Raw genomic sequence first — 14,529 nt, forward strand, 5'->3', positions numbered from 1 at the left:
TTCGCTTAATTCCACAACAGCATTATTGTGAAACAGACCTTCGACCTCAGTCACACATCAGTATTCATGCAATATGGATTCTAAGCATGATTAAGAAGTAGGTCAACTGGAACTCCCTAGCCAAGTGTACAAAATCAAAAGAGAATTTAATTCACTACAACACTCATGTCTGTTGGTGAGTCATGTGACACCATAAATAGTATTTGTGATATCTTGTTGAGGGGCCTAATTATTTATTCAGCTCTGTATACGTGTTTCATGTTGGTTAACTGACACACCTAGGTACGATGGCTGCTGCACCTGAACGCAAAGTTTTGGAAGAAATTGGTGAAGATTTCTTATGTTGTACCATCTGTCTGGAGCAGTTCAAATCTCCTAAAATTCTACCATGTCTGCATACATTCTGTGAGCAGTGTTTAGTCACACTGGTTGAAAAGACTGGATCTCTAAACTGTCCAGAATGTCGACAGCAATATCAGCTCCTGTTGGAGGAGTGCAGCGATAAAAGGCAACTTCTTTATGAGCAATCTGATTGAAATATTCAAGCAACGACTGGAATCTATGCAGGGAACTGAGATCAAATGCGGAGGCTGCCAACAGAATACATCCACTCACAGGTGTGTGGAATGCAAACTCCATTTTTGTAACAACTGTAAAAGGGCACATGAAATGTTCCAATGACACGGACACATCAACTTATGACCGTCGGAGAATATAAAACAGCAACGTCAGCCAGTCCTGTGACACTGCAAGCAGTGGAATACTGCAATGTTCATCCAAAGAATGAAATTGAATTCTACTGTGAAACCTGTCAGGTTCCTGTCTGTACAAACTGCACCATAGTCAAACACCGCATACAGAACATGTACACAGAGACTTGAAAGATGCAGCAGATGAGTATCTTACAGCATTGAAAGCCATGGTTGACAAACTGAAAGTGAAAGAACAGGAAGCTGAAAAGAACAAAACCCTGGCCAAGCAGATACACTCTGATCTTACAGAGCTGTGCAGCAGAGAAGAAAGGACAGTGAGAATGAAAGCAGAAGAAATCATCAAGAAAATAAAGAGAGAAGAGCAGAGACTGATAGATGAACTGAAAAACAATTACAAAACGAAATTAAAAGAGCAGCTGCTGATATTGATGAGATGGAATTAAAACATGGTAACATTAAGAGTGCAGGAAATTACATAGAGACACTGGTGCATCATGGGAATGCTGCTCAACTTCTCTCCACAAAGGATGATGTCGGCACTCGTATCGAGCAACTGATTACGATTGAAACTGCAGAGAAAGCTGAACATACTGACTTTATATTCACACCACATGATGAAGTCTCTGAGTATGAAATTCTGGGAATACTGAAATCTGATGTGTGTATGTCAAAGTGTACAGTTGAAAACATTCCAAAACAACTCCTAAAAGGTGACTCTGCAGACCTACTGATCACAACCAGAGATTCCACAGGAACGCAAGTCATCCCAACACAACAAGTGAAAGCCAAGGTAAGAAAACCTGATGCATCATGGGAAGACATCAATGTAGCTGATAACAGAGATGGTACACACAGAGTTACAGTGGCTGGACAATTGGATGGAAAATATCAAGTTACCATGACAATAGGAGATCAACCAATACCAGGCTGTCCTGTCATCATACCTGTCATCAAAGGATTGGTGAAGACCATTGGCAGTCAAGGAAGTGCTGAGGGACAGTACAGCTATCCCTGGAGTGTGGCCATAAACAAAGACAGAGACATTGTCACTGCTGACAGAGACAATAATAGGTTGCAGATAACAAGCAGAGAAGGAAAATTTAAGAAAATTTTGGAATTCAAACAGTTTGAGAAGCCTTTCAAACCATGTGATATAGCTATATCAAGTGATAATACATACTATAGTTTAGATGACAACAATAAGCAAGTAGTTGTCAGTGATGAGAATGGACATGTCATCAGATGCTTTGGACAAAATGAGTTGGAAAAGCCAAGGGGCATTGGGATTAGTCCTGTAGATGGCAATGTCTATGTGACATACTGGGGTGGGCATTGTGTCAGGGTTTATACACAACATGGCAAATACCTTAGGTCGTTTGGGTCAGAAGGTAAAGGTCAAGGGAAATTCAGTTTTCCCTGCGGTGTAGTCATTTCAAGTACTGGAATGGTATTTGTAGCAGACTCTGATAACCATTGTATCCAGGTATTCAATGCAGATGACCAGTATTTGTATTCCTTTGATTGTAAGAGTGGGGATGGTAAGATGAGATGTCCAGGGGGAATAGCAATTGAAAATGATAAATATATCTATGTTACTACTGTGATCAATAAAAGTGTACTGAAGTTTGAGAGTAGTGGTAAGTTTGTTTGTCGTATTGATAGTGATAGTGATAGGCTGGACCGCCCCACTGGTATAGCACTGACAGATAATGTACCTTGCAGGGTGGTTGTAGCTGATACATACAACGACTGCATCAAAGTGTTTGTACAGTGATAACATCACAAAAAATTGTACCAGATTGTGTTGTGTTGATTGATATTGGTCAAATCCACAGACAAAGATCCAGTGACACTTTGATGTATTATCTTTTAAATGCAATGGTTGATGCATGGATGATTTAGAGCATGATCATTTCTTCTTCAGTTGCCCACAACTCAATCACAAGATTCAATCATTTGCTGAGGAAAGACAAAAATAAATTTCCTTACAATAGCATTGGATTTAGGCTTTTTCTTTTGGCAAAAATCTTAAATGTAAACGGGCAAAACAAAGGTTTGTTCATGTTTTGATCAAGCTTTAATATAATCATTTAATTTGTTCCTCGTTTTTATTTTTCTTGCACATAGTTAAAACACTGACAAGTTTCAGAGACATTTTCACTTTTACTTCATTCATGAAGAAACTTTGTATTCACATCATCGGCTTCCATTATCAGAAAAAGTGACTTTCGTTTGTCTTTGGGTAGATGGGGTAATTATGTGTACATAATTTTTCTTCTCTCTTAACTTTGGGATATTAGAGGTAGAATGATATTTTGACTTTTACTTTTACAATACTTTTTCAATCAACCACTTGTTGAAGTAAGAATCATTTTCACCATTCTAAAATACACCAATTGTGATCCATTTGCTTTTAAAAACTTTTTAACTTTTTAAACATTTTAACCACTGCATTTTAATACCACATTAACTCTTAAGATGATATGAGATTGAGCTTTGTACTATATAAGATGAAGATGTATAATATATATATATATATATATATATATATATATATATATATAATATATATACATGTATATGTATATATATATATATATTATATATATATATATATACATGTATATGTATATATTATATATATATTATATATATATATATATATATATATATATATATATATATATATATTATTATATATATATATACCGGTATATATGTGTGTGTGTTAGACGTATCTTTCCAATCCAGGCTGCAATGTAATGCTCTAGTCGAATCCACTTCTTTTCTGCATCACTCAATACATTTTGAAAGTCCAAGCCGTGTCATTTTCAAATTTTTATACACAAGCAATGTCTATTTTGAAGGTTAAAAAACATTTATTCAACTTCTCTGTACGCTAAATCAAACTAATTTCACTGTTATCTTGCAATTTACAAGTATACTGAGATGTGTATATTTCATCACTCTCTTTAGATGTACCTGAAGAAGCTCTAGCTATAGATTGAAATGTCGTAAGCGAGAAATTCATCTAAGTCTGGATGAAATAATCAGAGTGTCAGCGTGCTTCTTTTCAACGAGTATTTTTCATTTATTTATATATCGAACAATCCACTGGGGATCTCCTGCCTGCAATACTGTTTATCCTGAGGTATATCAATCATAGTAGGTGGATAGATGTCAAATACAGTGAACCAATTGTGTCAAACCTGTAAAGCTCTTGGATGAATCTGCTTGTAGATGCATTTCAGAAAGTCATATACATTGATTATGTCAAAATATCAGTAGAACATTTAGCTGGTCGGTACATGCTTCCAAGACGTGGCACACTGCCAGTCCTGTGACCCACGGTTCCTCCATAAAATATTATGGCATCTCTGAATACTGCTCTCTCAGCATTTCTTTTGTGGAGGGACCGTGATGTACAGAACACGGATGATGTGCATATGACAAGATGGTAGAATTCGGAGAGAAAATTTGACCAAGCTATGTAGGAAAAGGCAGCTTGTGGTATGTGACGTTTTCCCCTCTTTCATTTGCAGAAATAAAAGTAGAAATTAAACTACAAAGTGCAAGATGACAATACTGTGGTTTGGATAATGTATGTTGTCAAGAGTGTACCGGTATGTTTTCTGTGTGACTTTAAAACATTTTGTAATCATGTAAGAGAAGAATATCCATTTCAATCCTCAAAAGGACCTGGGATCAGATTTCTCACTGAAGGTGGAGATATTTTAAGTCATGCAAGCTTGCAGCTCTTGTGAGACAAAATATCCAAATGAGTCTGAGAAATCTTATCCCAGGTCCATGGGGAGTGAGATTCTATTAATCCCTCACCTGGAATGAGCATTCTCCTACTGAAGGCACTTCCCAGCATGGATCCGGATATACTGACATGGTCTTCTGACAATGCATCTATCGTGTCTGTCTCTGTCTGTCAGAGTCAAATCATATCATATAATATTGTGATTTGGATGAAATCTTGGAAATCAAATCGTATTTCTAAAAATGTCAGGATAAAGTAATCTAAATAATGTCAAGATATATCATACAAATCAAGCATATGTCAAATTGCCATGAATATTAGCTGCGTTGGATCATGGTCCAACAAACCATAATTGTACCAGTATGTAAATTTTCAAACCATGAAAACCGTGATTATTATGTATAGTGGTAGTGAGAAAGGTCCAGTGAAATTGTGTTGTAAAAGAATGCTATTTTATTGTGACAGTTATGAGAGAGAGAGAGAGAGAGAGAGAGAGAGAGAGAGAGAGAGAGAGAGAGAGCACAAACTGAAAGTAGATAAAGTGAGAGAGAAAGATGGGGGCTGAAACAGAGTGATTAAAAAAAGAGAGGAAGATGATACGGAGAAAGCTGGGAGAGGTAAGAGAGAAGGGGTTATTAGGGACACAGACAGAGACACAGAGAAAGATAGGGAGGCAAGTTTAAGGTAGAGAGCACACCAGTATTGCTCACCTTGTTTACTTGATGTCCACCACAGACCATGAGAACACAAAACACCATTTTGATTGCAATGTTACAACTGAATCCACCCACAGCAAAGATGACAACCTCTGTGTACAGGATATCAACAATGGTGTCTGTGATCACATGACAACTGGATGTACCAAAAAACGTCACCAGTTCACTTTCTGTGGGTGAGAATATGAAAAATATCAATCACAGTGCTGTTATATGTTGTTATTGCCCCAGGGGTATATGCCATGTTTATTGATGTTTTACTTCAATTTTTCTGCTTCTTCATCACATGTCTTGAAAAGTATATTGTGTGTTTATGATGGTATGTCAATTATCCACTGATTGACTGCAGATGTTGAAGCCTCTGCAAATTAAATCCAGGTAGGATGCACATTGGGATTCAAAGTTTAAGCAAAACTTCATCTTTCACTTTCAAGGTGTATGTTAACATGTAGTTGCCATATAAACAGTGCCCTAATCATTTTACAACAGAACTAACAAGTCTCATGACAAAACAGCTTCTTCAAACAATAAACTGTCATGTGCTATTGATGAATGAATTAGTTTATCATATTAATTTTAAATTATATATTAGGCTTGAATAAGATATCAAAATTATTTGTTAGGTACATGAAACTCCAAAGATTACAAACTTGGATGATAATGAATGAAGAAAATTTTTATCGCTTGCACTGTGTACTATACAGATAAAATGAAAGCAGGAACTGAGTACATTACAACAAAAAACTTTCTTTTTCGTGGATAAAATAACTGGTAATGGTTCTACTCTAAAATAAAAAGGATGCACTTTGTTCAAGAGATCAGTACTCTACAAGATATCATATGATGATGGCACAAACAAACACATACTGTATGCACAAACACATACGAATATATACATACTTCTATTTGCACACATGGTTTTGATTGCACCGTTGTCCATTTGAATTCCTGGTTTGACCCATTATTTGTACTTCCCTTAACTTTAAATCCAGGAATTTCAGAATATCCTACTCACCTCCGACATCAATAATGTGAGATGTTGAGTTGACTGTTGATGGCAGATTGTCAATGACATAACACTGACATTGCTCTGTGGTTGGATGGGTGACACAGTGTGTGAAACTCTCCATGAATGGGATAACTTGTAGAGTGACAGACAAGAACTGTTGTACACAGACGTTAAGAAACACACTGAATGTTGTCAACATCACTGCTACACTGTCACAGTTGCATTGACTAGTTACACTGTTGCATACTCTGCATACAATTTTTCATTAGCAATTGCTACACTGGATTTATCTGGATACAATGTTGCTTTGACTGTATTGCAGTGTTGATTTGATAACTACACTTACAGTCCCTTGATAATAGACTGTGCTACACTATGTTGCATTCATGGGTTACGTTCCTACAGCAAGCTTGTTAAGTCTTGGATGGTTTAGACAGTGATGGCCAAGACAGTGATGAAGTCACAACTGATTTAATAGGTGATAACATAGATCCTCAAGGGTCGGCAGTGACAGCTAACAAATAAATATTTCCCCTAAACCTTCTGTAAACATGAACAAGGCTCACTGATGTTGATAAGTCAACAGTGTAATGGCATTACCATGTACCGGTATTTTTTGACAAAAAGTTATTGTTTATTGCCTTTTCCAACTGTGCTATAATGCCAATACAGCATGGTTATTTTCATGTCTTGACAAATCAGATGACACTCTTTGTGCCATAATATTATCCTGGTACCATATATTTTAATATATCTACATGTCAAATCAGATAATCTAATTAAAACATATTCATGCGTTTTTGTAACACGTAAAATGATATGTGATGAAGTTTGTACATACATTGCAACAGAGAGTTGTATACATAAGATTATTTGTGTACTGTTTTGACTAAAGTCTATATATTCACTCCTGGAATCACTTTCTGGTTCACTAAGATGTGTGACATTTGGTGTACTTATACAGAGCTTTCTCTCACCATGTATTAATGGCACTAAGTACCATTAAACATCCACAATTGGTCATGCACCTACCAATGTTTACCGCCAGGAGTGCAGGCGTAAAGGGAATTTGATATTTTTTTGAGCCATGTCAACTTCCCCACCCACAGGCTACAAAAACAGGTCAAATACCCAAGGTGGGGGAAAAATAGAGTTTGTATGTAGATAATTGAGGACTTGATAGAGTCAAAAGTCTAGACATGGTGCGTAACGTGGCAATCGAATTCCCCTGTCCCAGGATATGATTTGTGATAAATATTCTCTGTTACCACTCACTCCCCACTTTGGTGGAAAACACTGATAGGTGCATCACTTTAAAAACTTTTCTATTATTCTTGTATGCTCTCATCAGACAGTCATTTCCAATCACATATCATCAAAACCGTGTTTATATTTAAGACCCTCATATAATGTAACATAAATCATTCAACAAACTACTATATCCACTTTACCTCATGGCAAAACACCCACGTCAAAAACAACATGCTGCACTTTAACAATTTTTATAGCAATATTGTGTATTAAAGGGCCATCACCTGTAATTGTAAATGACAGTTTCACTAGTTTTGTTTTGTTCGTCAATACTACGATACGTTCTTGTTCTACTACCAAAAATATGTTCAAACAACAACTTTTTAGTTTGTCACGTCAACACAGTGTCCATGCATATGTGTACTGTGCACTATTATTGTTTACATTTCAATACTAGTCCAGGTCAGAATTCACTTGTCAACTCTAACAATGCAGTCCGAGTTGACAAGCTGAATACTGTGCAGCTCAACATGTTTAGAGGAGTAGAACAAGAAACTGTAATGGCATTAAAAAAATTGGTGAAAACAATTGTCCAAAGCTACAGCCACTGGCCCTTTAAAAAGTTCTCTTACAGTAAATGCAAAGGACATTTCATTCCGAACTGTGAAATAAAAGATGGCGACATTACTTCCTTCTTTAAGAAGACAAGGATGACATCATGACATTCTACACAGCACCACTTTATATGTTTGTTGTGGATATTAAAAGATCAAAATCATCAGCACATCACTGAAGATTGAACAGGTCACACAAGCAAGAAACATGGTACAAAATAAAATGTGTTGAACTTAGCATTCGAAAGCATTTGTACTTGCTGGTTAATTTGTTTGTTTGCGCCACCACCATGTGGGTATATGAAGTCTGTATAAAAGCAACACATGTCCTTTTGTATTTCAAAGCACAACCATTGATATAGAAGAAGATCAAACGATCCATCTGAATGTTTTCAATGTGATACGCAAGCAGTTTTAAATTTCCACTCATATCACCAAGTTTTGTTGAAGAGATGCATTGTTTGTAAACCTGAAAATTGAACGTGGGCAGATGTAGCACACATAGCCCTTTACCCTGTAACCCCTATTTCAATATGTAGAGGTCTGACTTTGCCATACAAAACAATACAATTGGGAAAAACCACTGAGGTGCAGGAGTTAATTCAGCTACGGCTGTCCCTGCACACAGATATCTGATCTATAAGTGTCACAGGGATGTCATTTACACATCTTTCACTTGTACTGGATAAAGTTCTTTCTTCTGAAGTTTGTGTGACTGAATTTGTTGATTCGTTGTCTGAATCAATTGCTGTCACTGGAACTTCCTCTGTTGTACCTGACTGTGAGGGCGCTCTATGTCCAGCTCTATCACCCTCGGAAGTGTCTGTATTAACATTTTGAGTTCTCCTCTGTGTACCTGACAAGTACTGCACACTGTCTAGTAAAGGCACGGCACTGCAGGTGACCTGTGAGTTGTGGGTTCTGCGAGTTCTATCATGGTGCTCACGCGATTGTGTGACCAACTGCTGTCCAGCAGCAGTGGCAGTCTCCGCTGGCGAATACGGAGGTGGCTGATCAGCGTATGCAGGAACAAAATCATTTGCATAGCTGTATGGAGGTGGAATTGAAGGCACGTCTCGTAAATTTACAAACATTTCGCTACTTCCTGGTAACGTATACACCGATATGAAGTTACCGTCGTATGTTGGAATATAGCTTTCCATCATCGGACCAGAATGACTGAGCCTCTGGCGTCGGTCGGCAATTCCTCTCTGTCTCTGACCTCTGGTGGCAGCATCACGTATTCCAGCACCTCTCCTTGATTCAGCCATCCTGGCATGACTTCTTCTGCTGGTTCCATCCAGAAATTCTCCGTAATCAGGGAGGTTGGCATGTTGCTGGGGGCGGCCGTCATGATGCCTGGCCAAGTTTTGTCCTCCGGTAGTTTCACTGGAGTGTGCATCACGTCTCTGTGTGTTTCTCTCCCCTGACAGATTCCTTTCGCTGTTCACACCACTCCTTTCATTATCAACACTGTCACTATCTTCAAGCGCCCTCACTCTGTTTGGAAGGTCAGCTTCCGATATATTTTCACCTGCCTGAACCTGTCTCTGTTCATCGCGACACTGCGTTAACCGTGATACGCCCGTTAATGCCACCTGAGAGCTATCAACCTCTGACGACCTTTCAACTTGTGCTCTATATCTTTCCGACCTTTGCACCTGAGAACTGCCAACCTCTGACCTTTCAACTTGTGAACTGTCACCTTCTGACCTCTGAACTTGTGCAGTTGTCATCAATATATTCCAAATGCTGGAGGTTCCTCAGCATGAGTGTGTTGGCCTTGGGAGTCTCTGAGTGGGTATGCCTCTGACGAGAAGGGATATGTTTCCATGGGCTCTTGGAAATATGTTCCATATGGAGGACGTAAGAAGTTATGGGCTTGCCGGCTTCCCAAGGTGTAGGAATGACCTGAAAAAGAGGGTAGATGGTGTTAACCTTACAGTTCCTGTCACTGATATATTAATGTTATTAGTCTGCCTTTGACTTTGACTTTTCTGAGCATGTGCAGAGTTTTTCCCTCACTGTTTTGGAACTTATCAGATTGAAAATCATACTAGCATATTTCATGTACATGACATTGTGCAAATGTATGTCATATATTGTGTAATCGGTCTTTTTTGGAAGATTTTTGAATTTTGTCACTGTATTCCAAAATATTAAACCAATTACTTTTATAGTTTTGAAATTAATCAAATTTGAAAAAATGTTTGATACCATGAGCCATAAAATGCAATCTCCAATGACAGAGTGATGAATTAACAAGATCTTCCAAAATTGTATGATGGTACAAATTTTATCAAAATTTGAGCAAATGTGAAGAGACTGGTAGGCAAATTTTATTGACAGTTGAAAATACCCAATACCAAGAATATTGTCATTTTTCGTTGTAGCTTGAAATTGAGGATTAAAAATATGACCAGAAAAACGGGTGTTGCCATTCTACGTTTTGAGATAATTCACATTCAGTCACACATTTCCCATGCTTTTGAGCACCACACAACTTTATTGCAAATTTGATCCTTTGAAAGAAAACAATAACCATGGCGGGTAAAAATATTGTTATTTAATTAAACTTATGATTCTGAAACATCTTCTATATGCAGTATTTACGATATAAAAAAGAGATATGAAGTTACCGATCCAATAACAAAGATGTCACAAATTTCATATATTAAAACTTGTGTAAAAAGTGCTGAGTCAGCGCTTTTGCAGCAGCATCTTTTCAAAGGAAAGCCAACAATTATAATGTTCTCTAAAAAGCAAGCGTGGTGACATGGTAATTTTTTTATATTTCTCAATATACCACCTTTCCATGAATCATTTGTGGATATTTCAATGAATTTATTTGTGAAAATTTCAGGAAATTGACAAATTCCTGTTATATGTTTTCTGACATTTCTACATGCAATCCTCAATGCCATGTCAATATTACATAACCCCTGGGTAGTCTACAACCCAACACCTACCATTTAGCCTGTCAACACAACATCTAATTGTATATAAGATGCACAATTATTGTTTACATCTGAATTCTATAACTCATCTACATTTGGAATTTTTACACAATTTGTCTTGTTTACCAATCTGACCATTATTTGACCACAATTATTGAATTTACCCTCATAATATGTAGTCACTACTCCCACGCTTCCTAAAAGTAATTTTAAACAACTAGAAGAGTGCTTAATAAGTACATTTTTTGACCAAAGATGACAAAAATATCATGAAAATACAACTGCGGATTGCACTGTGATTTAACAGGTATTGAGTGTTCCTCACAAATTCAAAGGCAAGGGGCATAATGATTTCTTAAAGATTTTTAAACACAAATTTTAGGAATGCAAAAAATCCAGTTAAAAGAAGAATTTATAGATATTGTCATGAATTTGACAATTTACATTAACTTTGGCAAAGATACCAGAATAGCAGAGACCATAAATGCAACATACGGTACATGCTGGTAAATATACCATACCAGTATATTGATTGTGCAAATGCGGCGATCTGATTGGTCAAGACGTGAAAAGAACTGTGGTATATTTATGATATAGCACAGTTGGCATACGCTTGAGCTCTCTGCAAGAGCAAAATATCTTTTTTGACATTCCATGCATGCCTGAATTTCAATATATACAGCAATAAAACACACCCTGCAACACTTGATTTTGACCAGTCTAATCACTTCATACCACTCGTGCACTCATACCACTCTTGTAGTATACCGTCACTGGATGTGTTTTATTGATGAATTCTACATAAACATTGCTGTGAAGAGACCTTCGGCCTAAGACACATGCCAGTGATACTATGGGGATTCTGTGACCAAGAAGTAGGTCACCTGAACCTCCCTAGCCAAGTATACAAAATCAAAAGAGAATTTGCTACACTGCAGTACTAATGTCTGTTGGTGAGTCATGTGATGCCAAGAACAGTATTTGCAATATCTTGTTGAGGGGCCTTATCTGCTAACAGCTCTGTACCTGTCTCAAGTTGGTTTACTGACACACCTATGCACAATGGCTGCTGCTTCTGGACGTAAAGTTTTAAAAGAAATTGGTGAAGATTTCCTGTGTTGTACCATCTGTCTGGAGCAGTTCAAGTCTCCTAAAATTCTACCATGTCTGCATACATTCTGTGAGCAGTGTTTAGTCACACTGGTTGAGAAGACTGGATCTCTAAACTGTCCAGAATGTCGACAGCAATATCAGCTTCCTGTTGGAGGAGTGCCAGCCATAAAAGGCAACTTCTTTATGAGCAATCTGATTGAGATATTCAAGCAACGACTGGAGTCTATGCAGGGAACTGAGATCAAATGTGGAGGCTGCCAACAGAATACAGCCACTCACAGGTGTGTGGAATGTAAACTCCATTTTTGTAACAACTGTAAAAGGGCACATGAAAATGTTCCAATGACACAGACACATCAACTAATGACCATTGGAGAATATGAAACAGCAATGTCAACCAGTCCTGTGACTCTTCAAGCAGTGGAATATTGCAGTGTTCATACTAAGAATGAAATTGAATTCTACTGTGAAACCTGTCAGGTACCTGTCTGTTCAAACTGCACCATAGTCAAACACCGCATACCAGAACATGTACACAGAGACTTGAAAGATGCAGCAGATGAGTACCTTACAGAATTGAAAGCCATGGTCCACAAACTGAAAGTGAAAGAACAGGAAGCTGAAAAAAATAAAACCCTGGCCAAGCAGATACACACTGGTCTTACAGAGCAGTGCAGCAGAGAAGAAAGGAAGGTGAGAATGAAAGCAGAAGAAATCATCAAGAAAATAAAGAGAGAAGAGCAGAGACTGATAGATGAACTGAAAAACAGTTACAAAATGAAAATTAAAAGAGCAGCTGCTGATATTGATGAGATGGAATTAAAACATGGTAACATTAAGAGTGCAGGCAATTACATAGAGACACTGATGCATTATGGGAATGCTGCTCAACTTCTCTCCACAAAGGGAGATGTCGGCACTCATATCAAGCAACTGATTACCATGGAAACTACAGAGAAAGCTGAACATGACGACTTTATATTCACATCACATGATGAATTCTGTGAGCATGGAATTCTGGGAATGCTGAAATCTGATGTGTGTATGTCAAAGTGTACGGTTGAAAACATTCCAAAACAACTCCTGAAAGGTGACTCTGCAGACCTACTGATCACAACCAGAGATTCCACAGGAAAACAAGTCATCCCAAAACAACAAGTGAAAGCCAAGGTAAGAAAACCTGATGTATCATGGGAAGACATCAATGTAGCTGATAACAGAGATGGTACACACAGTGTTACAGTGGCTGGACAATTGGATGGAAAATATCAAGTTACCATGACAATAGGAGATCAACCAATACCAGGCTGTCCTGTCATCATACCTGTCACCAAAGGATTGGTGAAGACCATTGGCAGTCAAGGAAGTGCTGAGGGACAGTACAACACACCCTCGAGTGTGGCCATAAACAAAGACAGAGACATTGTCACTGCTGACACAGAAAATAATAGGTTGCAAATTACCACTAGAAAGGGAACATTTAAGAAAATTTTGGAATTCAAACAGTTTGAGAAACCTTTCACACCATGTGATATAGCTATATCAAGTGATAATACATACTATAGTTTAGATAAGGGCAATAAGCAAGTAGTTGTCAGTGATGAGAATGGACATGTCATCAGATACTTTGGACAAAATGAGTTGAAAGATCCATATGGTATTGGGATTAGTCCTGTAGATGGCAATGTCTATGTGACAGACTATCATGGGGATTGTGTCAGGGTTTATACACAACATGGCAAATACCTTAGGTCATTTGGGTCGAAAGGAAAAGGTCAAGGGCAATTCAATTTGCCCTCGGGTGTAGTCATTTCAAGTACTGGAATGATATTTGTTGCAGACTGCAATAACCAGCGTATCCAGGTATTCAATGCACATGACAAGTATTCAAATTCCTTTGATTGTCAGAGTGGGGATGGTAAGATGGCATACCCAAGGGGAATAGCAATTGAAAATGATAAATATGTCTATGTTACTACTGTGATCCCTAAAAATCTTCTGAAGTTTGAGAGCAGTGGTAAGTTTGTTTGTCGTATTGATAGTGATAGTGATGGGCTGACCTGGCCCACTGGTATAGCACTGACAGATGATGTACCTTGCAGAGTGGTTGTAGCAAGTACAGACAACCACAGCATCAAAGTATTTGTACAGTGATAACATGACAATAAATTGTACCAGATTGTGTTTTGTTGATTGATATTGGTCAAATCCAAAGACAAAGATCCAGTCACATTTTGATGTATTATCTTTTAAACGCAATGGTTGAAGCATGGATGATTTGTACTGAATATTTCTTCTTCTTTTGCCAACAACTCAATCACAAGTTTCAATCGTTTGCTGAGGAAAGGCAAAAATCAACTTTCTTACCACAGTATTGAATTAGGCTGTTT

At 37.7% G+C, this 14,529-nt stretch overlaps 3 protein-coding genes across 5 annotated transcripts in view; 2 read left to right on the plus strand and 1 right to left on the minus strand.

Annotated features, from left to right (window-relative positions):
- The window catches only part of LOC139123598 (tripartite motif-containing protein 2-like), a 104,456-nt gene that overhangs the window by 52,839 nt on the left and 37,088 nt on the right, over positions 1-14,529 (plus strand). The window lies entirely within an intron of this gene.
- Positions 1,612-2,487, plus strand: LOC139123837 (tripartite motif-containing protein 2-like). Its single transcript, XM_070689988.1, has one exon. It carries the CDS (start codon positions 1,612-1,614, stop codon positions 2,485-2,487), a length of 876 nt encoding a protein of 291 aa, XP_070546089.1.
- The window catches only part of LOC139123600 (uncharacterized), a 31,587-nt gene continuing 23,717 nt past the window's right edge, over positions 6,660-14,529 (minus strand). For 2 of the 3 annotated variants that reach the window (XM_070689770.1, XM_070689769.1), the window contains one exon: positions 6,660-9,980. In XM_070689770.1, the coding sequence (XP_070545871.1) occupies positions 9,805-9,980 (176 nt within the window). In that variant the 3' untranslated portion in view covers positions 6,660-9,804. The remainder of the gene's footprint in view (positions 9,981-14,529) is intronic. The other variant, XM_070689768.1, reaches the window with a different exon arrangement.

This window comes from Ptychodera flava (assembly GCF_041260155.1).
Source record: "Ptychodera flava strain L36383 chromosome 23 unlocalized genomic scaffold, AS_Pfla_20210202 Scaffold_23__1_contigs__length_28996876_pilon, whole genome shotgun sequence".
NCBI classification, from domain to species: Eukaryota; Metazoa; Hemichordata; class Enteropneusta; family Ptychoderidae; genus Ptychodera; species Ptychodera flava.

What these genes read in the sequence shown, in the direction of transcription:
- LOC139123837 (XM_070689988.1), top strand. Translation starts at nt 1,612, where the DNA reads ATGACAATAGGAGATCAACCAATACCAGGCTGTCCTGTCATCATACCT.